The 27,689-nt window shown below is 46.0% G+C and overlaps 1 protein-coding gene across 2 annotated transcripts in view; it reads right to left on the bottom strand.

Moving 5' to 3' along the window:
* Positions 1-26,598, bottom strand: part of IL13RA1 (interleukin 13 receptor subunit alpha 1) — a 39,984-nt gene extending 13,386 nt beyond the window's left edge. The window contains exons 1-6 of one of the 2 annotated variants that reach the window (XM_001374381.4): positions 26,255-26,598; positions 19,396-19,550; positions 15,551-15,686; positions 7,483-7,603; positions 4,085-4,263; positions 3,088-3,230 (exon numbers count right to left, since the gene is read on the bottom strand). In XM_001374381.4, the coding sequence (XP_001374418.2) occupies positions 3,088-3,230; positions 4,085-4,263; positions 7,483-7,603; positions 15,551-15,686; positions 19,396-19,550; positions 26,255-26,336 (816 nt within the window). In that variant the 5' untranslated portion in view covers positions 26,337-26,598. The remainder of the gene's footprint in view (positions 1-3,087; positions 3,231-4,084; positions 4,264-7,482; positions 7,604-15,550; positions 15,687-19,395; positions 19,551-26,254) is intronic. The other variant, XM_007507771.3, reaches the window with a different exon arrangement.
* Positions 26,599-27,689: the final 1,091 nt, after the last annotated feature.

Here is a 27,689-nt window from a genome sequence, read left to right as displayed (position 1 = left end):
AAATATCTGGCTCGGTCTGCGCCCTAGTCCCAGCTACCCGAAGCTACTTCGCTATTTGTGGCCCTCCTTGGGTTTAAGGTTTTGCTTGCCTTGGAGATGTAAGTACCTCATCTAGAGGAATCGGCCTTGGAGCCTCTTTATGTTTGCCTCTTCTTCTTGGTGGGATGGGTAGAAAGGACCTGAAGGAACTGAGCCTCCGGAAAGGACACATTTCACTCACTTGATCGATTTGCCTGGGACTGGCTGTGGTCCTGGCAATGCCACCACACTTACCCTGGCCTGGATTCGGCCTACTCCTAAATAAAACAGCTGCCCACTGCTGACTGCTGCTCTCTGTGAACTAACACTCCCCTTCCCTCCCCCAAGGGACTGAAATAGGAACATTCTAACAAGCAAAACTCGAAATGAGAGCACAGAACAAGCAGCTGGTGAACATCTGCTAAAGACAGAATGTCAAGCCTTTATACCAGTTACTCAAATGTATAAACAGAACATTTTTCAAAGCCAAGATGAACGACTATTCCAAGTTAAGCCTTTGAGCTCCAGAGTATGTATGTTCTTGTCAACTCAGACTCACAAAGGAATGACAACTCAATTTACCAAGACTATAAGCTTTTTGGGCGTGGGGGAAGGAGCAAGCATTTATTAAGCGCCTACTATGTACCAAGTGCTTTACAAATTATTGTCTCATTTGATCCTCACGACAACCTTGGGAAGGAGGCCCTGTCATTACCCCCATATAACTGAGGAAACTGAGGCAGATAGCAGTTAAGTGTCTTGCCCAGGGTCATGATACAGTTAAGCATCTGAGGCTGGATTTGAACTTAAGTCTTCCTGACTCCAAACCCAGAGCTCTGTGCATTGTGCCCCTGACCAGTTGTCTCCAGGATGGAAGGGAGCATACCATATTCATCTTGGCATTGGGCCTCAGTGAAAAAGAAGCCTGTAGAATGACCAGGAATGAGAGATGCCAAGAGATTAAACAAAAGTCAGTGACTGAAGACAAGTCATCAACTCTCTGAGCCTGAATGTTCTCAAATGCTTTTGTATGGGAGGGGGACAGAAATGAAAACAATTTGCATTTATGTGGGATTTGAGTTGTAGAGAGTACTTTCCTTGCAACCACCCAGGGAGCTAGAGAGCATAAGATATGCTATTATCCTTCCCAGTGTGCACATGAACAAACTGGGCTTGAGGAAGGTAAGATGGAAGTCTCTGAACTCTAAGATGCCAAGAGACTTGCTGATGCCCAAGTGCTCATCCCAGTGCACCAGGCTGACATCCTCCTACCCTCCCTGCATCCCGGCACTGATGTCAGAAGCTTAGAGAATGTCACAGCTGAAAGGGGCCTCTGAGATCATCTAACTGAACTGTCTGACTTTACACAGGGAGGAACTGAGGCTCAGAGACTTGCTAAGTGGCTTGTCTTAAGGAACTCCGAGTAAGTAGCAGGCCTGTGATTTCAGCCCCTGTCCTGTGATTTGAAATCCTGTTCGATAGCCTTGGCACAATGTAAAGAGCCTCCCACCCCGCAAAGGCTTTCTTTTTGCCATGGTCCTTGTTACCAAGTAAGCCAAATGAATGAAAAGCTGGTGTGTTTGTCCAAGACCTAGCTGAATGATTGGGCTGGGTGCTGTAGCCAAGACAAAGAAAAAGGAGATGGTTAAGTCAGTACAAGTCCCGACTCTAGGTACATGGAGAGTAGAGGGGTTGGGCTCGCCATAAGATTTCATCTCTGCAGGGAACTCCTGGTATGGAAATTTCCTCAGCGACTACTAGTCTGAGAAAGTTGCCTTGGGCACTAAGAAGGTTAAGTGACTTGCCCAAGGTCACATAACTGGCGTGTTCCAGCTTCAGGACTTGAGCTCAGGTCTTCCTAATTTAAAGGCCAGTCTATCCTCAACATAGCAAGGTCTCTCAAGGCAGAACATAAAGCATCCCAAATGAATGGCTGAAGTGTTCAGAGGGGACAAAAGCAAGGTGCTATCAATGGAGGTTAAAATGATCAGGGAAATTGATGGTTTTCCTTAATTCTCACTAAGTCTAAAAGAAATCACTAGTCCAGGATCCTTGTCCCTTGGATTCCTTTTTAGCCCCTCCCTCCATCTTATGATGCTGTTGATCGTGATGCTGCCCCTAGTTATGTTGTACACATTTGCACATCTCCAAGAGAACCCTATCCAACTGTGAGCTGAGGCCAGCCGTCTCCCTCTCAGCAGTTGTAGGCTGTCAATGTTTACTTGCTTTCTTGGAAACTGGTTCCAACTGCTCTGGCACTGAGCTGTAACAAATATACCACCTAGTACTGGCAAGATGCAGTATGGGTTACCAGGCACATTTGGAAGAGAAAGGGGAAAAACACTTATTAAGCACCTCCTATGCCCAGTCCTGGCCTAAGGTCTTCTCGCAAATGACCCCCGTTAACAACCCTGGGAGGTAGGTGCGGTTATTATTCCCATTTTACTATTCAGGAAACTGAGGCCAACAAAGCTTGTTAAGTGACTTGTTCAAGGTCACACAACTAGCAAATGTTTGAGGTAGGATTTAACTTGACTCCATACCCAGCGCTCTATTCCCTGTGCCACCTATCTGTTAGATTAAATATGAGAATTTAGTCACTTTCCAGCAGTATCCTCAATTGAGTTATAAACAAGTACAAGGACACAAATGGAGCAGTCCCTGCCCTTAGCCTATATTCCTGGGAGGAGAGGAGAGGAAATATCTTGCTGAAACGGAATGGGGTCAATACACCAAGGTTCCTTTGGGCAGCATTTCCCAGGGCACATCTAGTGCCTTTCTGGTAAGATTGCAAAGAGCAGCGAAGCTCACTGAAACCCATCTAAGTCTACAGACACGGGCAGATGAGACTGCTTCGTGCCACCCAACTCAGGGAGAACTCTGAGCTGTCCCACATTTAAACCGTCCCCCTCCCCATAACAACCCCAAATCTAGCTGCCTACCTTCAGATATTACCGAAGAGCACTAAATCAGCCTCCAACCCCGGGCTGCATTTTTGCAGTTAGTGTAATTGAGAGGACGGGCAACGTTAAAAGTGCTCAAGTAACACCAATACGTGGCCCAGCTTACCTTGTGCTCCATTGACTTGCTGTTGTTGACTTCTACCTGGTAAACTAAGCAATTGCTGCGAAAGTTGGCTGGACTTTCCCACTCCACGTACAAGCTGGCATTCTGGAGGGAGAGGTTTGTCAGGATGGGGTGATCCGGCTTCACTGCAACATAGAGAGAAATCAAGACTCCAGAGTGACTCCACATTGCATTTATCCTCAGCGTGTACACTCATGGCAGCTATGCTGAAAGGTCACCTGGCTGGTGCCTCTTTGTACTAGGATGGTTTGAAAAGCACTCGGTGTGGTCAGTAGCCACGGAGTACCCTCTTTTTCAATGTAGCCTGTGATGGTGGCCAAGGAAGGATTTCACACCTGCCACACAGTCATGCTAAGGATGGGATTACAATACTAAAAAGCCCCAGGTTTTGTACCTTAGCCAGTCCCGGCTCTGCCTCACGTTCAGGTAAGAGGATACAATTTAAAGCCATTAGCACCTTTTAGCCAAAGACTTTATTTTCATTTACCATTAATATTCACGGACAGAAAAGGCTAGCTTAACTTAGCCTTCTCTAGGGCTTGCAGCCAGCATGGAGTCCCCTTTGGCTGGCAGCAGTTAAGACCTTAGATTGGGCCGCCTATGGTCCCTCATGGGTTTTCCTTCATGGCTACTGGAGGATGAGCAGTAGGTGGTGGTTGTCTGCTCCGGTTATGCAGCCTTCCCTGCCTTCACTCTACTGCCCATCATTTAAGGGGCCCTGGGCTCCCTGTTCAAAACTTTCTCAGCTTGTGTTCAATGACTTGCTTACTATTTAATTGCATGGCAGGTAGAGATGACCCCCTTGTCCATGACTGGACTAGCATCCTCTCAAGCTCCCCATATGGCAGAGATCTACCAAGGATGAGGTTACATGAGTCCGACCCACTTGTTAGTGGGGGAAGCCAATTCTTATGTTAAGAATGAAATGAAGACATTTGAGCGCAATTATTTTCTGTGATTAACAAGAAATGTGACTTACCATTGTTTAAATTAATGATATTATAGGAAGGTCTAATTGCTCCAGTTGTATCCGTGACCATGATTTGAATTTTATCAGAAGAGGAAACGTCTTTTTCAAGCAGATCAAAAGAACATCCATTGAATTGTCCCTCCACATAGAAGTTTGTGCACTGCAGACTTTTCTCCAGAGTGTTGTACCTGCAGGTAGAGAAATGGAGACAACCTTCTCTACAAAGTGTTTAAATGATATTTCAGCATCCAGGACAGACCAAAGTTTAGGTACCTGCCTATGGAAAGCAGGGAGTGCTGGGAGAAAGGCCAAGTTTCTTTTTTAAGCTTGTTTTTAGAAGGCGTTTCCATTTACAGTCTAGGAAGGAAAATAGCTCCACCCAATCTATAGTGGAAAGCGAAGAGAGTCAACTGCATTTGGAGTCATACTCTGCCCAAGGTCCACCTTATTTTCAGTGACAAGAGAAGCCAGTGACGAAAATGCCCTGACTTGTGAAATGGCTCTCCCATTTCCACCTACCCTTTCTCCTCTTGTATGTGCCTACAAAGAACAACGTATCAGCCAAACAGAACAAATAGGGAGTGCCCTAAATTAAACAACAGAAAATAAGTCCAGAAAGCTAGGCTCCAGCTTATGGAAATGCTTTACATTTTCTTCTCAAGTCGATAGAGGGCCATGAATGTTCTTGAGTTTACCTACATTTTGTCAAGATTAAGTTGTCATCTGTGTAGGGGGTTAGAGTCGAGACTGAAAATAGAGAGTCCACTTAGGAAGATATAGTAATCCAGCTCTGTTTTACAGGTTGTCTTTACTGTTAGACTGGGTGCTCCTTGAGGGCAAGGATAGTTGGCTTTCACCGTCTCCCTGGCCCTTAGCATGGTACCTGGTTCTGCAGGTAGATGCATGGTAAATGCTTGTTGTGTGCTATGTTGTGGCAGAAGAAAGGCCAAGTGTGAAGGAGCTGTGCTGTGTGCTGCTTCTCAGTTAGGCCTCAGGAGCCTACAAACTTCCCTTCTTGGCTTCTGTGATGTTTCACCTTCTTAGCTCTCCTGCTACCCTGGATGGCTCCTTCCTCCCAGCTAGCTTTCAAATCTTAGTCCTCAGCCTTTGGCTCTGTAGTCATTCCCTTGGGGTCCCTACTCCTTCCTTTAACTGTCACCTCTCTGCCAAAGACCCCCAAGTTAGTACCACTAGTTCTGACTTTCCACCTTTATTCTCATCCCACATTTCCAGTTACTGAGCAGGGACTGCCTCTCAAGTGGTCCACAAGCATCTCAAACCCAACATGTTGAAAGCTAATTCTCTCTTCCCTCTCAATGGCTCTTCTAACCTCCGTTTCTGTCACTGGCAGGTCCGCCCCCATTCTTCTCCTCATCTCCCAAGTCAGGATCTTTAGAATCACCTTTTTGTCTTTCCCTCTCCAAGTCTAATCCACCATCCTTTCTTCCTTTGGAATGTCTCTTAGGTTAGCTCTCATCTCCATTCCCACCAATATTGCTGTAGACCAGGCACTCATGACTTTATACCTGGGTTACTCCAATAGCTTCTTCTGGTCTTGCTGCCTCTAGTCTCTTCCATCTTCTAACTTACCCTACTTAGAGCTGTCAGACTGATTTTCCTGATGTTTATAGCTTCAAATCCAAATTCTAGTCCCCAGCCTTTAAGGCCCTCTTTAATCTGTCTTCACAGTGCCTAATCTGTCTCTCAAGGCTCCATAACACGCCCTCCTCTGTTTTCAGTTTCCCACCATCCCTTAAAATACAGCTAACAGCTGTGTTTTTAAAAAAATCCCTGTCACTTCTCAAGACCTGCTCTCCCTCACCTAATAGAACCTGTGTATTTGAATTTCTACATATCTGTCCAGGTTTCCATGATTCATTTTCTTTCCCTCCCTCCTCCCAGAGCTGATGAGCCATGCCACTGGGTTGTACAAATGATTTTTTTAAAGCCTAGATCCTAAATCATATACTTTTATATACATGTGCTAAGTGATGTCATTTGTTCTTCTTTTGCGTTTCTTCTCCCAGAGTTCTTTCTCTCAATGAGGTTAGCGTTCTTTCCCATAAGTCCTTCAGGAGTGTCCTGGCTTGTTGCATTGCTACTAGCAGCAAAGTCTGTTACAATGGATCATTCCACAATATTTCACCTTGTGTACAGTGTTCTCCTGGTTCTTTTAATAGAGCAGTACAGTCAAAGCAAAAGAACATATTAGCCATGTTGGGTAATGTATGTCTTATTGCTCACCTGTGGCCTGCCACCTCTCTAAACAAGAGAAGGAGGGTGGGTTTCCCCTTTGCTAGACCTCCTGAGTCAAGACGCACATTACACAGGTCTGAGCTCTTTTGTCTTTGAGTGCCATTTGCCTTTCTTTTCCATTCCCAAATATGGAGAGACATGTGAAGTAACAAAAAGGAAGCAGAACTAGAAAAATAGCCAACATGCTGGCTGGGACTAACTGCATGAGGACAAAAGCCTTCTCTGTATGGCCAGATTGTATATACATCCACAGAATTAAGAACAAAGATGAGTGGTGGACAAAGTATGGCTAGGATGGCCCCATCTTGGGCTTGATGAAATACTTTTTAAATACATGTAACTTGATTATATTGAATTAAAATCCAGTGACAATTTCAAATTGAAGTTAGAGGAGTTCTGGTTATATGGTTGTATTGGTTTCCAGGAATCATTTTCCTTTGTTTTTAAGAAAGAAACATGAGGTGCTTAATATAGAAATGCAAGATAGCCTTTGGAGATTCCCAAACATTCCAGGATGCTGAATGTTGTCAGAATCTCCCTGGCTTCCCTGGCCCAGAGATGAACTCTGCAGAAATCCAAGCAATCCCTCTGGGATGACCCCCATTTCTAGTGGAGGAGGAGCCAAGGGACTCACCATCCCCTCCAGCCAAAGTAGGCGAGCATAGCAAAGTACTTTCTGTTCTTTTTCCTTCTGCCATGCCTGGCAGGGGGCAAATGAGGGTCCATGGATCACCTGGTGGTTTCACAAGTAGAGGGTGAGTTCCCAGGCGAGAGGTAAGGAGCCCACACCGAGGAAGGGAGGCAGAGCCAGTGCTCCTCTGAAACTCTTAGCCAAATAAATGTACAGCGGCAGCTTTTACAAACAGCAGGGAAAATAGAGTGGGCAGAGTGGAATAGAGTGGAAAATAGACCTGGCTCACAAGCTCTCTCTTGGTGAAAAAACCATGAAAAGGTGGCATTCTAACCCAAGCTGAAGGGCTAGGTCACCAGCGGCAGTCTGAACATTCATTCATCCTCTGGGACTGTTGGAAATCACCTTTGGGGTATGCAGATGTGGGGGTACCTTCTATTACTGGGGTAGGCCCCCCAGTTCAGAGATGATATGTGTCCAACCTGGGAGTTCCCAAGAAGGATGGATGAGCCCCACCTACCAGTAGTGCAGAATGTACTTTGTGTCAGGAGGTGCCGTCTTCCCAGGGAGCCATATACAATTCATCTTGCTCAAGTTGTGCCAAATGCACTGCAGTCTCTTTACAGCCGTCTCTGGGTCACCTGAAAATCAGGAGTCAGAACACCTTAGAACTCTGCCGTAGGCTTCTGCGAGGCTGTACCCTGGGCTTCTCTTCCTCTGGCCTCTCCTCAAATGAAAAGTGTCTATTTTAAAGCACCACGTAAAGGCTAGCTCGGATGATTTATTCCCTCCCATTAGGGTTTTATACCCAAGTCCAAGGGATCAGTAGAGCCCAGACTCAGATCAGCCTCAGCCCCAGTCACAATTGTGAGTGAAAGAAGTGGAGGGTCTCATTTGCCTTCTCCCTCTCCTCACTTCCCAGGGGAGCCCACCAGGGTAACTGCTTCTTCCTCCCTCCCTTCACAAAATGTTTGTCCTGGGCCCCAAGTGAGGAAGGCCTGCAATTTTCGGGGTGGCATTTCCTGCTTCCCAAGCTCTCTCCTCCCCTCTTAAGATAGGAGGGTGGCTTGGGGTAGGCGTTGTCCCAAGGTCTCTCTGCTTCCCTGCGAGGCCCCAGAGCAGCAGGGTGCTGAAGCAGAGAATCCCTTCCAGATGTGGCTGTTTGTGTGACTGCAGGCTGAGATCGATCACTAAAGCTGTGCTCTAGGCTGCCTCCCTCCTTCTCCTACTTGCTGGCTGTCATATCTCCTCCAGGGTTTGAGAACCAAATCCATGTTTTTATTGTATTGCTTTACACTGGTAAGTGCTGCCAAATGAGCGTGCTGAGCTGTCATTTTGGCAACACTTTAACAGGGGCCTCTGGAAATAATGGCCCAGGCCTGAAGGCCCAGTGGGCTTGACAGCACTTCGGGAGGAGGGGGGCAGCTTACCTAGGGTCACTCTAGAGGCTTTCTCAGCCCATTTCCTCCCTCCTGTTCCCCCTGCAAAAGGTGCCCAGGACAGACATGTCCCCCACCCCATCTGCCCTTCCTTGCACGTCTTGGTCGGGAGAAGCCCTGTTTGTTGCCCCTGAGTGGCCCTAAATGGTGTCCCTGCAGATGCCCGAGAAACCCAAGAAGGTGCCTCAGGAAACAGAAACATGGAGCTGCTTTTTCCTGGGCCCTAACGGCCTTGCAGACAAGGAAAGGATTGCCCGCTAGTCCGAGTTATCCTTTCCATCCGTGGCCAGGGCTTTATCGCCAGCCACCTTCAGAGAGAGGAAAGACGAGCTACTGCAGCAAGCTGGGGACGCATAAGGCGGCCCTTCCATGCAGCCTGGCTGGCTCAGGCACAGCCAGGGGCTCCCCAGTGCTGCCACAGAAATTCTGGGACAGCATCTTTCTGGCTACCTCAGTTCCAGGGATGGTAACTGGAAGAGACTATGAGCGCCAAGGAGAAAGGAGGCTGCAGGAAGATGGCGTTGGTGCCTCCCCTTCAGCTTCTCATTCTGTGCTAGTCACAAGCAAACCCATTTCTCCCTGCCTGGTGGGGTTCGTGCTTTTGCTTTGTTTGCTGTTCTGTAAGGCAATATTGGCTCTGGAGTCCATCATGCTCCAGGGCTTGCTTTCACTCTCCCTTCCCCTGCCTGTGTCCCGGGTGTCCCAGCCCCCCCCCCATCCTTAACAATAGACCATCCACAAGTGGCCTCCAGCCCTCTCCAGGAGCTAATGGGGAGGAGCACCTGGATCTGGTAGCAAACCCCGAGAAAAGGGGCTCTGGGCTGGATGTGGCCATTTTGCTGGCACCTGGGAAAGCTTTTCGAGATCTCGAGAAGGAAGGGGGGGTTAAGTGGCCTAGAAGTCCTTAGGGAGGGCTGGCTAATCTGCATTCTTTAGTGCTCCCCCTCCCCCCTTCTAGAGGCCCCGCAGCTGCAAGGTGAGTGAAAGCAAGATGGCTCCTCCCCGAGCTCTCCTCAGCCCCAGGCCCCCTGCCGGGAGAGAAATCACCAAGCGGGGGAGGGGCTTCAGCAGATGGCGGAGCCAAGCTGTCAGAATCTTTGACATTAGAAAGGAGTAAAAAGCTCCTGCAGTGGCCCAGACAAAAGAAGGGTCAGGTCAGGTGGTCCTCCCAGGGTGCTCTAGCTCCTCCCCAGAGGGGCCCCCTGGGGCTTCCGCATCCTTCTGCCTCGGGGCCAATGGCCCCACCTGGGCTTTTGGGGGCTCAGGGACTAGCTGTTCTGAAATCCTGCCAGATTCTGGGCGCCATTGGCAGGGTTTCTTTCTCCTCATTTCCTGGCAAGCCCGCCTTCTCAGCGAGGCGACCCCAGGGACAAGAAAGTCCAGGGCAGGTCCTTATGAGCGAGCTCCAGGCCTGGCTAGCAAATCCTGCCTGGGCTTTTGAAGTCCTTCGGGGTCTGGTGCCTTCTGCCCGTGCAGGTGCAGGTCTTCTTCCTTTCCTTTCCTCCATGCACTGTGACCCAGAGACAAAGGCTGTGCTCCTGGCATTTTCCGTGGCTGCCTCCCAGCTTCCTTCCCTGGCTGCCCTCCACCATCCCTACAAATATCGCCCCCCCCCATGTGATCTCCTGGAGGGCCGGGAATGCTTTTGCCTGTCTGAGGAGTCTCAGAGCGTAGCCCAGTGCCTGGCACATAGTAGGCATTCACCAAATGCTTCTGGACTGACTCCAGAGCACTCTTCTTCCTATTCAAGTTTTCTTTAAGTACCTTCTTGGCTCTCTGGCATCATGTTATCTGGCACTCGTCCCCCTACAAATCCCCCCAGGATTAAATTCAATTAAGTTGAATTAAGCTAAAAGGGGCCTGTCATTTTCGGGGCATAGCACAGTGCCCGCCACATAGCAAGGGCCTAATAAATGTGCCTGGACTTGAATGGCATCCATCCCATTAGCCCACCACAGGCCCCTAGGCTCTGGCACGAGGATCCCTTGGGTTAAGGCACCTGCTGCTCTGAAGGCCCTTGTTAAAATGCAAACCCTACATAGAGCCATTATCATCATTAACATAATAGCCTGGACTAATTGATGGGATGTGCTAGAAAGTCCTTGAGTTAAGCCTGGTAAGTGTTGAAAATAGGACCATCAAAACGACCACCAGCTGTTTACCAGGCAGGCGAGGATTCAGAGCTCCCACTGTAACGTTTTCATTTGCTAGCTCAAAGGACTCCAGGCTCAGACCTGGAGAGGCCCTCCAAGGCTATCTGGTCCAACTCCCTCCTTTTACAGGTGAGGAAAATGAAGGCCAGGGAGAGGCCGCAGAGAGAGAGACAGAGAGACAGCCCCAGAGTGCTTATCTGGGCTCTGCAGAACGTTAGGATTTGGGACAAAATGTCTTATGTAAACGAAGGCGAGGGATGGGCCAGACTGGACGAGTTGTATTAGGTAGGGATAATCGAGCAAAAAGGAGAGCCCAGAGAGGGCAGACAGAGGCAGCAGAAGAGAAGTCCAGGGGGAGTTGGGGTAAGCAGGCAGTGCTGAAAACAGATTTCAGCTCATTAATACAGTTTATCGTCGAAGACCTTGAGCCCCGGAAGCCTGGCCAAAACAGACGTGTATTCTACACACAGGATGGTAGCTTCACCAGACTTCAGAGCTGGAAAGAACTCAAGGAGGCAACCAGTCAAAACCAGCTCTGAACAAGGTTCCCCTCTAGTGTGCCCCAGTGGTTATCCAGCTGGAATCAGAACCTCTCCAGTGAGAAGGAGCCCACTCCTCCCTGGCGGAGCTCACTCTACTTCAGTTTCTTTAGTATGACCTTTTTTTCCAATTGTATGTAATAACCTTTTTTAGCATTCATCTTCCAAAAGTCTGAGTTCCAAATTCTCTTCCTTCCTCTTCTTCGTGCCTCTCCCAGAGATGGCAGGCAATTTCATCTAGGCTCTCCGAGAGCTACCTCTGCTTTGATGGGGCCCAAATTCATTGCGTTTTCTTTACTTTATGACACTTCTGGCCATTGCTCTGAGCTGCATCTAGCTTCTAAGGTCTCAAGCCCCCCTTCACTTAATTCCTGCTCCTTAAGATGGTTTTCATGTCTCCCCAAGTGTTCTCAGCTACCAGCTCAATAGCCTTATTGAGCACAACCTTCAAATGGAATGACCATGCATCTTCTCCTGGTTGCCCTCCTCTGGGCATGCTCAGCATCCTTTTTAAGCTGTGGGGGCCAGAATTGAGCAGGACAGTCCTGATAGGGTCTGACCAGGGCAGAAAACAGATTGCCACCTCCATCAATCCAGACACTGCACATTTCTCAATGAAGTCTAAGATAACAGTAATGTTTTTGGTTACTAGGATACCGAATTTGTAGGGACTTGAAGGGCCAGGTAGCCCAACCCAAGTATGTCGGGCAAAGACATGTCTGGATCACGAGTTTGGACTTTATCTTGTAGGCACTGGGAAGCTACTGAAAGCTATTGAGTAGAGAAGTGACATGCCTAGAATTGAGAACCAGAAAGATTATTCTAGTAAGCTGGCTGGAATGGAGAAAGGAGCAACTGAAGGCAGGAAGACAAGTAAGGAGAAGGGATGAAGGTTTACCTACCCAAGGGCAATAGCCATGTGAGTTTTAGAAAAAGGGTTTGGATGTAAGAGAGTGCCAAGGGAGAAGTAATCTGTTGGTCTTTGCCCAGGGATTAAATAGGAAAGCACTAACTGTGGCAGTTAAGAGTCCAAGTTGAGTCAGGTTTTGAGCCTGGGTGAATGAGATAGTGTTACCCTTGATAAAATGAGAGAAATCAGGAAAGAGAGCAGATTGGGGTGATGTCTAGCAGGCTGGCAAAAATGGGAACCTGAAGTTCAAGAGAAGTTGGCAGTAGAAATAAAGACTGAGGAGTCATCGCCATAGAGGGAGTGGTTTAAGTCTGGGAAGCAGATAAAACCTCTCAAAGGAGTGAGTATAGAAAGAAGAAAAAAGGTGAGGATGAAGATGAGGACACAACAATGGAGCCAGAGAAGAGAACCAGGAGATGGCCAAATTTTGACCTCCCGAGGAGGAAAGAGCACTTAAGCTTCAAATGCTATAGATGTGTCAAAAAGAATGTAGACAGAAGAAAATGTGGTTGACTTGGCAGGAGAGTGGTCAGTGGTGGATTTTGAGAGAGCAGTTGCAATACAGTGGTGAGGACAGAAGGGTAAGAGGGATGAGGAACTGGGGAGTACTATTTCTTTCTAGAGGTTTGGCAGCAAAATGAAAGAGTGAAATGAAATTGCAGGATGGAGGGAAGGTTTTGTCCTAAGGACAGGGAGGACTGAAGTTTGTAGATATGGAAACAAATAAGTGGATAGGAAAGTTTTAAGACAAAAAATACATAGTTGAAGTGTGGGCAGCTAGGTGGCTCAGAGGTTAGAGAGCCACACCTAGACATGGGAGGTCCTGGGTTCAAATCTTCAGATACTTCCCAGTTGTGTGACAAGTCACCTAACTCCAACTAGCTAGCCATTACCCCTCTTCTGCCTTGGAACCAATACTTACTATTGATTTGAAGATAGCTTTTTAAAGCATATTGGATGTATTAGAAAGTAGGAAAGCTATCACCTCCTTAGAAATAGGAGGACACAAAAAGAAGAGAATGGGTAGAGTACATAGAAGCTTAAAGTCTGGAGCAGGAGAGTTAAAGAAATTCCACAATTCAATTTTACTTAGAGCTGAATGAATAGGACCGGGAACTTAAGGAATACAAACACTCTGAAGAATAACAGATTGGATGTCTAAAAGTCTATCAAATAGCTGTGAGTGCCATTCTAGTAGAAAGCACGAATTTGAGAGAGACCTGGGCACTTTGGAACTTTTTTTCAGTATCTAGGAGTAGAAAAAAGTGGATGGTGGGGGTTAAGCAGAATTAGAGGTTGGCAGGGCAGGTCCCATGGCCAGTTTTTTTAGGAGCTGAAGGATTCTAGGGATCTAATGATGTCAATAAAATGGCTGAGCAAAGGGTCCAGGCTGATTAGGGAGGCACAGCTTCATCTCTCTGCCATCTGCCCTTTCTCCCCTCCAATCAAAAGAAGAGGCATTCCCTCTGTCTAAAGTTAATTCCTGATATCCTAAGTAAATTAGGTGAACATAGAATAATATACCTGTCAGATCTATGGGCAAGGAAAGAATTTAAGTCCAACCAAGAGATAGAGTACTATAAGATGTAAAATGAATAATTTTGATTATATGAAATTAAAAAGGTTTTGTGCAAACAAAACCAATGCAACCAAAATTTGAAGGGAAGCAAACTGGGAAAAACATTTTTGAAACAAAATTCTCTGGCAAAGGTCTAATTTCTCAAATATACAAAGAACTAAGTCAAATTCATAAGAAATCGAGCCATTCCCCAGTTGACAAATGGTCGAGGGCTATGAATAGGCAGTTTTCAGATGAAGAATCAAAACTATCAATAAGCACGTGAAAAAATGTTCTAAATCCCTTGTGATTAGAGAAATGCAAATCAAAACAACTCTGAGGTACCACCTCACACCTAGCAGATTGGCTAACAGGACAACAACAGAAAGTAATGAATGCTGGAGGGGGTGTGGCAAAGTCGGACATTAATGCATTGCTGGTGGAGTTGTGAATTGATCCAACTATTCTGGGGGGCAATTTGGAACTATGCCCAAAGAGCACTAAAAGACTGTCTTCCCTTTGATCCAGTGATACCACTACTGGGTCTGTATCACAGAGAGATTTTTATTTTTATTTATTTATTTATTTATTTTTAAACCCTTACCTTCCATCTTAGAGTCAATACTGCGTATTGGCTCAAAGGCAGAAGAGTGGTAAGGGCTAGACCATGAGGGTCAAGTGACTTGCCCAGGGTCACACAGCTGGGAAGTGTCTGAGGTCACATTTGAACTCTAGGCCTAGCTCTCAATCCACTGAGTCACCCAGATGCTGCCCAAAGAGATTTTTAAAAAGGGGAAAGGTTCTACTTGTACAAAAATATATAGCTACTCTTTTTGTGGTAGTAAAAAATTGGAAAATGAGGGGATGTCTCTAGATTGGAGAATGGCTGAACAAATTATGGTATATGATGGTGATGGAATGCTATAGTGCTGTAAGGAATGATGAATTGATGGATTTCTATAAGAACTGGGAAGACCTCCACAAACTGATGATGTGCAGTAAAATAAGCAGAACCAGGAGAACATTAGACACAGAAACTAACATTGTGGGATGATTGAAGGTAATTGACTTTTCTACTAATAGTAATGCAACGATCCACGACAATTCTGTGGGACTATTGAGAAAGAACGCTGTCCACATCAAGGGAAAGAACTATGAGAGTAGAAAATCAGAAGAAAATGTGTGATTCATCACTTGTTTATATGGTTATGTGATTTGGGGTTTTGGTTTTAAAGGATTGCTCTTTTACAAAAATGAATAATATGGAAATGGGTTTGAGCAATAATTTATGTATAACCCAGTGGAATTGCTTGTCAGCTCTGGAAGGGGGAAAGGGATGAGGGGAGGGAGAAGACATGAATCATGTAACCATGGAAAAAATATAAAAATAAAATAAAAAAAATAAAGGTAACTCTTTCCTGCCCATTTCATTGGGTTCTGTTTCCTTATATGTCATGTCCACTGTTTTATTTCCTCTACTGTCTTGAAAAATATCCAATTCTCCGCATTTTAAAAACCACCATCATTTGACCCTATTGTACCCTCTTTACCTACTGTGTTTTCTTTCAAAGGCCAAACTTGATATAAAAGTAATTGCATTCATTCCCTCCATTTCTTCATCACCCATTCACTCCTTAAGTCTCATATTTCTCTACTGAAACGTGTCTCTCTAAGGTCATTAATGACAAGTTATAATTACCCCAAACAATGGTTTTTCCTTTGTCCCCATCCTCCATGACCTCTTTCTTCAGCAGTTGGAGGTCGCTGAGCCCCACTGATTTCCCAGGGAGGCTCTTTACTGCCATGCTTGATTTGCACACAACCCTACTTCCTACATCTCCTCCTGCCCCCTTTCTATCCCCTTCTGGGTCCTGAACTATAAGGCTCAGGCCCTGCCTCTGCCTCTTCTCTCTGAGGCCATTGGCTATTGCCCAGCTTCCAAGCTGGAAGGGATTTACTGGATCAGCAACATTTTCTAGAGAATTTTACCTTGAGGGGGCTCGATGCACATCTCTACAGGGTCACTAGTATTTGTGCTCTCCACATTGCATTGTGATGTCACTTGGAGGCAAATTCTTTCATTAAGGGCCACTTCTTCAATCCGAAAGTTATTTTTACTAACCATCTGGCAATAAAAACAAACAAAAAGCATGAGTGTATACCCTGTGAAAACAAGACAAGTAAGTGATAAAGGGCTCCATTACTGCATTGCTGGGAGGAATTTCCCTCCCCCAAATGATGGGAAACTATTTTTGAATATAGAGTCTTAGAAGATTTCCTAGACACCGAGAGGTGATAGAACCTTCCCAGGGTCACACAATCAGTGTATGGCACAGGCAGGAGGCATAACTTGAACCCTGGTCCTCTTGACTCCAAGGCCATGTGTTCTATTTTCAACTTAATTCTAAAAGAAATACAAGGACCATCAAAATTGCCCAATCCAATACCACACACTTTCAGAAACAATGGGAAATAAACTGATTCTCAAACGAAACACTCACAAGGTAATATGTGAAAATCTATTTGAAATAAAGGGGAAAATCACTATTGTAATCCCAAATAAATGGCATCTTGCTTGGCCACAGACCTGGCTCTGAGTTATGAAGGAATGGCTGGCATTTCCTCTAATATCTTTGAAAACCTATCAGTTTTCACTTCTGTATTTTGTACAAAGACTGTCGTCGCTCAACATCCCAAAGAACTGTTTGGCATCTCACATAAGACATGTTGACTATAATCATCAAGTTTTCTTTTTATTTTGGTGGAAAATATATATATATATTTAAACTACATGCAAAAACTACTTTTAACTTCTGGGTTTTTTAAAATGTAAGCTCCAATTTTTCTCCCTCCTCCCCGAGATGGCAGGCAATCTTATAGATTATACGTATGTGGTCATGCAAAATATATTTACATTAACAATTGTGTTTTCAATAGTATCTCTTCAAGAATGAAAAGCTAAGGGGAAGACAGGTGGCTCAGTGGATAGAGAGCCAGGCCTGGAGACAGGAGTTCCTGGACTTAAATCTGGTCTCAGGTACTCCTAGCTGTGTGACCCTGGGCAAGTCACTTAATCCAAATTGTCTAGCCCTTAATGCTCTTCTGTCTTGGAACTGATACTTGGTATTGACTCCAAGAGAGAAGATAAGGGTTAAAAAAAGAATGAATAGCTATGCTGAAAAAGCACAGGCTCATGTTGGCGAAGATGTGGCACACATTTAAGATATTTAAATTCTTTCTTTGGAACCCTGAATGTCTTATCCAAGTTAAGCTGTTGCTTCAATATGCCCCATGAATATGTGAAAGATACATTATAAATACTCTATAGCACAGAACATAACGGCATTCGAAAAGGTCAGGGGTAGATTATTTCTAGTTATTTTCAACCAGAGGTCTGAATCTAAAGGTTGCAAAGTTTCAGTTGCAGACAGAAACTTTCCATCAACATAGCGCACTGTAATAACATAATGACGCCCCCACATGCCCAGTCTGGGCCTCCTCCGTGAGCAGTGAGAAGTCCCACCTCTCTGGGCTCTGATTCCTGCCCTTCTTTCCAACAGAGAATCGAGGTGTCGATGGCACCCTCACCTCTCAAGGGGTTTCCCGAGCCCCATTTGTTTTGTGGGCTCATTTCATATCCTGTAGCTCTGCTAACATTGTAAGTGATTTTGATTTGCTTTTTGGTTGAATCTCTAGAAGTCTCGAAGTATACCATCGTGTCGTCTGTCCAGAAGGCTAGTTTTGCTTCGTCATTGCCTGTTTAAATTCCTTTTTCTATTCTTACTGCTGGAGATCCTTTTCTGTTTGGACAGATGGCTTCTCTTTCACTACTGAAATTGTCTGATTAGGCTCTTATCATGGCAGTAATATCTGGCAGCGCCGAAGCTCCCTTCATTGGACTTCTTTAAGGCAGTGACAGTCACCACTATTCAACCAAATCAGGGCTAATCTTTGGAATAAGTGGCTTACAGTCTGATATCCCCTGTCTGGTCCTCTCACTTCTTATTGCTCTAGCTAGCATTTCTAGTACAATATTGAATAATAGTGGTGATAATGGGCAGCCTGGTTTCATACCACGATTTTATTGAGAAGGCATCTAGCTAATCTCCATTACAGATAATGCTTGCTGATGGTTTTAGATACTGTTTATTACTTTATGCACTGTTCCATTAGTTCCTGCGCTCTGTAGTGTTTTGATAGGAAGGGGTGTTGTACTTTGTCAAAAGCTTTTTCTGCATCTATTGAGATAATTATGTGATTTTGGCTTTGTTCTTGATGGAGTCAATTATGCTGATGGTTTTCCTAATCTGAATCAGCGTTGCATTCCTGGTATAAATCTCACCTGGTCATAGTGAATGATCTTTGTGTTATATTGCTGTAATCTCCTTGCTAGCATTTTATTTCAAATTTTTGCATTGATAGTCATTTGTGGGATTGGTCTATAGTTGTAACAGTGCTCTCTCATTATTGCAAAGCGACTGTTTTGAATGTCTTTTGAGTTCCTTGGGAAAATACAAATATTGTATCTCTAGTGCACCTTAAACCCTTGCCATCTCACTGAATACCTTATTAATTAATTAATGCCTAAGTAATATGGGTAATAACAGTTTAGCAGGCATAGGACACTCCTCCTCACAACTGTATAAAATGCTGAAAGGTACTAATTAGTATTACTCCTTTTGGTTTTGTCTTCATTTAATGAATGCCACCCCCCCAGAACGGTTTTATACATAAATTACAACAGGAAAAAGTTGTATGTGAAACCATGAATATCTTCTTATACTATTTGCTTTCTCAGAAATCCCCTACTTTCAGAGACCCCAAACCCTATTCTAAGGACAGTAAGGGCAACAACAACAGGAAATACAAATACCATCTCTCGTTGGGGAGCTCTAAAGACAGCATTGGCAAAGTGTTGGCACACATGCCCAACTGGCATGGGGGAGCAGCTGCTCCATTCCCCCTCTTCCCAGCACCTGAGGACATTTTTTGTATAGCCCGTCCCTCTGTCCAGCCACCCAAAGTGAGCACTTCTTCCCTCCTCTCTCTTGGGCAATACGGTGAGGCTCACAGGCAGCTTGAAGTTGCAGTTTGGGCATGTGAATTTGAAAACCTTTGCCAATGCTGCTCCAGGACACTGGCATCCTGGGGAAGAAGAATTGTGGTTGGATAAGATAAGTGAACATAATGAACCAGAAATGTCTTCCAAGTGATACTTTTGGGGGCACTGCCCCTTAGAAAGATGATTTACTGAGTTATATACAAGAATTATTAGTGGCACATGAGGAAGTAGTACAGAGACTGTCCTACCATTTGTTGAAATATTGGAATATAATGAAAAATTCATTTAAATTTGCTAACTGGCCACTGTTCAAAGTTCCCTGTCAGTTGTGCAAGTTAACTTCCCATTGCTAGAAACAACTGAATTTTGCCTGTGTTCATTCATCATAATTGGTTGTGTGGCAAGAACCAATGCGATTTAATGATCTAAAAGGCATGAAATCTCTTTGAACAATTAGGCACGGTGCACTTGCATGACTGTTTATGGGACTAACAAGCATTGAAAAACGAATTGCATTCCACATTTGCCCCACGAATGCTTACTGCAACCATGTGAAACAAAAACACACGTGGCTTCTCACCTGGATCTTCTCCTGGAAATGGCCAGAATTTGGGAATGTTCCATTTTCTCAATATTTTCATTTGAACTCTAATGTGAAGATGTTAGAAGGGCAATCCAAAACCAATATGAGATTGAAACTTGCCCAACCTTTTGGCAGAATTCCTGATGCCGATTTTGTGTGACCAGCGTAATGAATCGCAAGAAAACTTACCATTGAATTAGACAGTACCTTTTCCTCCCCCAAGTGACTTTTATACCACAGCTCACATTTTGCATTGACACCTTCAGGAGGACTCCAAATCCAATATATTGTACAGAGATTCTTCACTGAAACACTGAAATTGATCACAGGTGGAGGGTGGGCTTCTGTTCAAACCAAGCACAAGAAAAGTCTTCTGTTTGTTTTTTCAACAAATATCTCTTGGCATTATCGATGCCGCTTTGGATCTTTTCATCTCTATCTCTCTATATGTATGTACTGAAAATATAGGCCCTAGTCTAGCTCCCAACCTTAGCTTTCTCTGTCCAGAGTCCATTCAGTACTCTTTGCTCATCTGCCTCAATCACAACACTCTGCCTTGACTTTCAGAGTCAGGGTACTACCGGCAGCTAGGGGGCACCACAGTGCTGAGCCAGAAGCCAGGAAGACCCAGTTCAAACCTGGGCCTCAGGCCCTTCTGGGCAAGTCACTTAACCTGTCGGGCCCGGTTTCCTCAGTGGAAAAATGGGAATGCGAATAGCACCTACCTCCCAGGCTGGTTGTGAGGATCTAATTGTACAGCAGTTAGCACAGTGCTTGACACAAAGCAGACGCTTAAAAATGTGTATTTCCTTCTTTCTTTCTCTACTGTCTAAGGTTCTCTTAATGAAACTGAAAAGCCTTTTCAACTTCATTTTAATAAGTCTTTCCTAGTGGCTTTTGAAAATGGCTTCTCCAGACCTCCATGAACTGATGTGCAGTGAAATGAGCAGAACCAGGAGAACATCGTCGTACCCAGTAACTGAAACACTGTGGGGTGATCAAATATGATAGACCTTGCTAGTAACAGCAGTGCAGTGATCCAGGGCAACCTGAGGGACTTGTGAGAAAGAAAGCTCTCTGCCGCCAGAGGAAGAACTGTGGGAGCAGAAACACAGAAGAAAAACATGCAATCTAGCACTTGTTTGTATGGGTATAGGATTTCGGGTTTGGTTTTAAAAGATGACTATTTTTGGAAATTCTTATTTAATTAGTTAATTTAGAATATTTTCCAAGGTTACAAAAGATTATTATAAAAATGAACAACAGGGATATAGGTTTTGAGAGATAATACATGTATAACCCAGAGCAACTGCTTGTCAACTACAGGAGAGGGGAGGGAGACAACATGAATCATGTAACCTTGGAAAACTTAAGTGAAGATTTGTAACTAGAATAAGATACAGAAAAAAAAAATTTAAAAAGAAAAGGGGGGGGCAGCTGAGTGGCTCAGTGTATTGAGAGCCAGGCCTAGAAGTAGGAGGTCCTAGGTTCAAATGTGGCCTGAGATACTCCCCAGTGGTGTGACCCTGGGCAAGTCACTTGACCCCCATTGCCTAGCCCTTACCACTCTTCTGTCTTGGAACCAGTACACAGTATTGATTCTAAGGTAGAAGGTGAGGGTTTTTAAAAAAGAAAGAAAATGGCTTCTCCAGTGAAGCTAACTAGGTGGGAAAGTAGAGTGCTGGGCCTGCAGTCATGAAGACTTGAGTTTAAATGTGGCTTCAGACACTTAACTAGTTGTGTGCCCCTGGGCTTCTCACTTAACCCTGTTTGCCTCAGTTTCCTCATTAGTACAATGAGCTGGAGAAGGAAATGGCAAACTACCACTCCAGTATCTCTGCTAAGAAAATCTCTCTCTCTCTCTCTTCTCCCCACCTCCCAAATTTGCTCAGATCAATTGTGCACCTGCAGCTTTGACTCAAGGGATGGGAAAAGTGCTTTGTAAGTAGTCGAACACTTCTGTACTCCCCAGTGAATTGGCCAGTTCTATCTTAGATGGGGGGCATCACCTAGTCTCCCCAGTTTCTTTTTCAAATTTGTAGCCATTCTGGCAAGCATTTCTATGCTTTAAAAAAATTTCTCCTGGGGGCAGCTGGGAAGCAAGTGTATTGAGAGCCAGGCCTAGAGACGGGAGGTCCTGGGTTCAAATCTGGGCCTCAGACACTTCCCAGCTGGGTGACCCAGGGCACGTCACTTGACCCTCATGGTCTAGCCCTTACCACTCTTCTGCCTTGGAGCCAATACACAGTATTGATTCCAAGACAAAAGGTGAGGGCTTAAAATATTCTCCTGCTAACTTTTTACATTGTGTATTTGGATCAATTCTAACATTCAGTGCTTGTGGCATATGGCTTTGTTTTCCATTCTGGTGCTGAGTACACAAAGAAGAAACACCAGCCGCTATCCATGGGGAAGGGTTGGCAAGCTAATGGGGGTATTGGGAGTGGATGCCAGGGAAGGCTTCGTCAAAAAGACAGCAGCCAAGCTGAGCTTTGAGGGGAAGGCAGGATTCCCACAGCTAGAGATTGAGCCAGTGGGGTGGGTCCATTTTAAGCCCAGCAAACAGAGTTGTGAAATGGTAGAAAAGAGCAGTGGATGGTGAATGGTGAATTTGGGTTGCAGTGTGGCATGAATGTAAAGATTTCAGAGAAAGGCATGTAATGTAAGGTAGGTTGGAGCCAGGATGTGCAGGGCCTTGAATGTATGCTACGATCAGAGGTTATAATTTAGTTTGTATTAGACAGGTTTTGAAGAGTACAGTAATGTGATCAGAGCGGGGCATTATAAAGATTACTTGTGTGAAAGGGAGTCTCTGGACAAAGGAAGGCTAGATAGGAGACTAGTAGAAAAGGTTTCGATGTCAGAGAAGGGAGAGTCAAAGATGCTTCCAAGTGCTTGAGTCTAGGTGAGTGGCCCAATGACGGTACCATCATAAGCAGTTGCTGGACAGAGAGAAGATTTTTAGAGGTGATGAATTTTGGAGGTGTTGAGTGCAAGATGCCAATGGGGTTGTTCTCGATGCTTTGTCCAATAGGGCAGGTGGACACTGAAGACTAAAGCTCTCAAGAGAGGTCAGGAGGAGACACAGATTTGAGTGTTATCTGCAATGAGGTCCTAATTGAAGCCACTGGAACAGATAGAAGATAAAAGGAGAGAAGATATGTAGAGAGAAGAATTATAGGGACAAAACCTTGAGGGAAGGATGAGAAGCTAGCAAAGGAGTCATCCTGGAAGAGGATAGAAAAGTGATGGCAAACCTTTTATAGGGGTGGGTGATGTGAGAAATGTCCTTAGGGGCCTGTGAAGAGGGGGAACAGAGCAACCTCGTCCCATATTCCTCTGGATTTCTAGTAACAACTTCTTGTGAACTCCATCCTGGGATGATGGCATGTGTGTCCACAGAGAGGGCTCTGAGTCTGGTATGTGTGCTATAGGTTCACCACCAGGGGATAGAGTATCAAGTAGAAAGAAGAAAGCAGGTCATAGGATCTCAGGATGGGTCTTTAGGGGTTACTGAGTACAGAGAAGGAAACTGAGACTGAGAGATCTAAACTGACTTCCCAAGGTTACAGAACTTCCAAGAGTCTAAGGTAGAATTTGAACCCAGGTCTTCCTGCTACAATTCACAGTCACCCCCTTCCCCCAACTGTGTACAGAGAATTATACTAGATTGGGTTGGGACAGAGAGAAAATGTTTTTAAGATACAGTCTTTGCCCTAACTGGGAATGTGTTCTGCATGGATAAATGAATAATATTGCACCAACGCAATCTACTGTATGAGAGAGGCATGCTAAGGTGAATAGTATGTAGGGCTAATGGTAGTAAATGTAGCAGAGGAGTTATGGGGACTGAAATGGGGATGAAAAGAATAGTGACATCATCAACTGTTTTCTGCAGGGCGATGGAATCAGGCGCCAGAGGCTAAAGGATGAGCAGAGAAAACTTCTTTCTAGACTAAGATCATGGGATCAAAGATAGAGATCAGGAAGGGCTCTCGGAGGCCAGCGAGTTCAGATCCCTCATCGTCTAGATGAGGAAAGTGAGGCACAGGGAAGTGAGGGGATTTGCCACTGTAAAAATGGAGATTTGAACCCCAGACTTCAATTCCCAGAAGTCCTTGCTAGTTCCCAAGATGCCCTCTAATCTCACCAGAGGTCCTCACCTGGGCCAAGAGGAGAAGGGGTATTTAAATTGACAGTACACGCGGCTCACACTCCCTGCTTCTGCTTTCAAGGACACGCGTCTCTCAAGATGTAGTAAGTGAAATTGAATGGGCCTTTAGGCCTTCCTCGGCACGTGCTTTCTTATTCTGTATTTTCTTTATTTCTTAATCTTTAATAAACCTCATAAAAATATAATACTTTTAGCAGAGAAACTAATTTTAATCTTAACACCACCATCATACAGGTAGTAACATTAGAAGAAAAAACCCAACCCAAGTCCTCTGACATCTTCCACTATATCTTCCTGAGAGCCTTTAGAAAACTTTGACTCTTTGTCTTATGTCCTCCCCCATTGACCCAAAGCATCCAGATTTATAATTCCAGTCGAGGTCTCATCTATGCTGTCTCAAGCTAAAGGTACAAATCTGAATATCGTTTTTATTTTCTGATTGAAAAACATGTACTCTGGAGATCTGCTTCAGTCTGCAGGGCTCTGAAATCCTGCAAGGTCCCCAAAGACGACCACATTGCAATTCTGCCCAGAAAACTTTCTCTAAGAGCTGGGATTGGTGGTCTGGACACCTTGAGTGATGTCAGAGGATCCTAGATTCAGAGGGAAAAGGGACCTGAGAAGCCCTTTTATTTTAGAGATGAGGAAGCAGAGAGTTGTTCAAGGTTGCCCAACTAGCAAGTGTTAGAGGCACGACTTGAACTCAGGTCTTCCTGATAACAAGGTCCAATGCTCTTTTGATTTTGCCACATTGCCCCTTAAAGCAGCAAGAAACCCCCAAACTGTGGATTTCAAGTTTAGAAAGGAAAAAAATGATCCTTTATTTAGTCTATAATATGGCACATGACCAAACTCTCTACTCTTGGCATTATGAAGAATTGACTAGCCTTTTCTACAAAATCCCAGCTTTTGGCTTCTCCTATGTGAATACTTATTAACACTGACAGAATTGGGTGGGTTTCTGGGAAGAGAAAATGAAGTGTTAATTTTGCTAGCTTGGAGTTTGTATCAGCTGATACTTCTTATTGGTTGTATGACTAACCTCTGTGAGCCTCAGTTTCCTCATCTGGAAAATGGGGATACTATTATATACGTACTGCTTACCTACCAGGGCTCTTCTCATAAAAGTATTCTGTAAAAATTTCTATCTGGGGGCAGCTAGTTGGCTCAGTGGCTAGAGAGCCAGGCCTAGAGATGGGAGGTTCTGGGTTCAGATGTGGACTCAGAACCTTCTTAGCTGTGTGACCCTTGGGCAAGTTACTTAACCCCAATTGGCTCTTTCTGCCTTAGGTCTAATACATAATAGTATTGATTATATGATGGGAGGTAAGGGTTTAAAAAATCTCTACATTAATGGGAGTTACTGACCCTTGACTCGTTTTTCCCCATCTTTTGGTCATTAACCAAATCTTGTCCATTTCCTTTTAGCATCTCTTGTGTCCATCCCTTCCTCTCAGTTTTTGCATCTGACAAATATTGAGGCCCTACCACATACAGGGAGGGCATCAGGGGGCCACAGTGTGACATACAAAACAGTGTGGAAGGCATTTGGTCCACTAACAAAGGGTGTGTAGCCTGTCATCCCAGGCCAGTTTTCACATGTGAATTAACCACATCTTAGTAGATGCCTGTCTTTTTCATATTTAATTTACAAAAGAAAGGAAGAAGGAGAGAGGGAGAGGGAGGAAGGGAGAGAGAAAGGGAGGGAGAAAAGAGGGAAGGAGAGAGGGAGGGAGAGAGAGAAAAGAAGAAAGAAAAGAAGGAGGGAGGGAGAGAGAGAAAGAGAAGGAAGGAAGAAAGAGAAAGAACTCCCTCCCCCTAGGATGTTACTTTCATGGAGCCATTCCCCTACAAGAAGCCTTCTTCCTTGTTGCCACATCAAATCTAACTCGTTCTTCTTACTCATTTAACACCTCATTATTCCACACCCCGGGCCTTCTCAAAATCCACCCGCTCAGCCGATTTCTCTGCCAGGCTTTTTTTTACCCCCAGTCTTGCCTTCACCTGAAAGCCCTCCCCCCCCCCCCCTTCAATCTTTTAGAGTTCATCCATCCTTCAAGGCCTGGCTGCCATTCCTCTTCCTCCATGAAGCTTTCTGTGGTTATCTGTAGTGAGAAACTACACGATTGAGGGTTTGTGAAAACCCCAAGAACAATGAGCTAGGAGCCACTTTGGCCAATTTTGCTGCTAGAAGCCACTCTAGACCTTCCCTTGCCCAGCTCCTTCCGCCACTCAGCCTGGAAATCCAGTGGGCCTCATTCTTCCGAGGTCCAAACCGCCATTTACAAAGGGATTTGAGGAGCCCAACAGAGGTGTCAGATGGAACCAGGCTTGTGTGGCCGCCTAGTCAGAGGCCAGCCGACTGAGCAGCCCAGTTGGAGTCCTTGTGCTGCTCTGTGGGAGCTGGGCCAGGTCTCTCGCCCTCTCTGGGCTTGGCGCTTCCCTTCAGAAGCTGTGGGGGTTCATGCTGGATGTTCCCTAAAGGCGCCCCCCGCCCCCCCCCCCCCCCAGCGAGCCTGGCCAACGCTGCCTTTCTGCTGGGGGAGCCACGAAGTCCAACCGGCCAAGAGAATGTCTCTCCCTGAGGGAGGCTTTGCTGGACAGGGTAATGTCAAGCCGCCAAAGAGAAATCAGAAAGTTTTTCTTTCCCTTTAAAGCTCGAGCGCCCGTGTGTTTGTCCGTCCGTCTGTCCGTTTTCCCAGCAGGCTGCCCCCTCTTAACCCCCCCCTCCCCCCCGTTCGTTCTCTCTCGGCCATCGATGAACTTTTTGCCCAGATCTCCGTCAGCTTCCAGGCAGGGGAAGAGCCCCAAGTTCAGGGAAGTGCCCGCCCCAGCCCACCGGGGGCCGATTCCAGCCCCGGGCACCTCACTCACCGGTTGGGATCTCCGAGGAGGTGGCGGGGGTGCCAAGCACCCCCGCAGCCCATAGCAGGCAGAGGATTACGGGCCCCTCCATGCGCCCCTTGCTCCCAAGACTGGCCGGCCGGGCCAAAGCTTTAGGGCGGCGGCAGCAGAGCGGAGGAGGAGGTGTCCACCCTCGGGCTTCCCGAGCACTTCCCAACTCCAACTCTAGGGCTGCTCGGCCGGCCTGGGACGAGGGGGCGGGGCCAGACGGGAAGAGTGAACAGTCGCAGGCCCCGCCCTCTTGCCTCAGGTAACCCGGGAAGGCTGAGTTGCCTAGCCCGCCCCAAACACCTACCTGCCTGGCCGGCCCGGCTACCTAGGCTGCCTTTCCCGGAAGTAAAATTCCAAACTTGAACTTAAACTCCCTCCTGCCGCTCCTCTTCATCCCCGCTGGGGCGGAGCTCTCCTGCCCGCCCCCGAGAGGGCTTCTGGGGGATGGTGGCACGTGGATCCACTTGTCTGGGCTAGAGGTGTGAGAACTGGGCCTGGAGAAGGCCACTGCGGGGCTGGTGGCCTCAAGCCAGTCCCTTCCCTGCTCGCTCCCCTGGAGGGATTGGATCTAGTGACGCCTGAGAAGCTCAAAATCCTCCCGCAGCCCAGGTGAGCCCCTAGCCCAAGGCGAAGCAGTTATTGGTCCGCCTCGGGGTCTGAGTTTGTGTAAAAGCCTCCTGCCTGCCCTGATGTCAGGTCTTGAAATCTCTATCAGTTCCTAGGCAGAAGAGCAGTAAGGGCTGAGCAGTGGGGGGTTGGGCGATTTGCTCAGCTAGGAAGTGTCTGAGGCTAGATTCAAACCCAGGACTTCCTGTTTCCAGGCCTGGCACTCCGCTCCCTCTCTCTCCACGGAGCCCCCCAGCTGCCATTGGGAGGGGAGGGCAGCGAGATGTGGCCACAGTGAAGAGAGGGCTGAGCCTGAAGACAGGAAGACCTGAGTTCAAATTTGACCTCAGGCACCTATCTACTTGGATAAGGCACTCACCCGCTGCCTGCCTGCTTCCTCTAAAGTGGGGATAATAAGAGTATCCATCTCTCAGGGTCCTGGTGAGGGCCCAGTGAGATCATAGCATATTTGTGCCCAGGGCCTGGCACATAGTAGGTGCAGCATAACTGTTAACTTCTCTTGTTGCAGCTGGGAAAGACTAAAGATGGCTGTTAATTTGTGTAGCCCTTTGTCCACAGCATCTCTCTTGAGCCCTCTTGAAGCAGGTTCACCAAGTACCGGGGATCTCCTATTACCCATAGTAAAGTGGGATCAGTACATATCGCCACTTTGACTGGGAGGAATTGGACATTCGGGAAGACAGTCATATAGCTCACTGTCAGGAAGGAAGAGAATTTGAACCCAGATCTTACTGATTCCAGATTGAGTATTCTGAAGCTAAGTGGTGCTGGACCTGGAGTTAGGAAG

The sequence above is a fragment of the Monodelphis domestica genome, chromosome X, assembly GCF_027887165.1.
Source record: "Monodelphis domestica isolate mMonDom1 chromosome X, mMonDom1.pri, whole genome shotgun sequence".
NCBI lineage: Eukaryota > Metazoa > Chordata > Mammalia > Didelphimorphia > Didelphidae > Monodelphis > Monodelphis domestica.
This window is presented reverse-complemented; position numbering and strand designations above follow the sequence as displayed.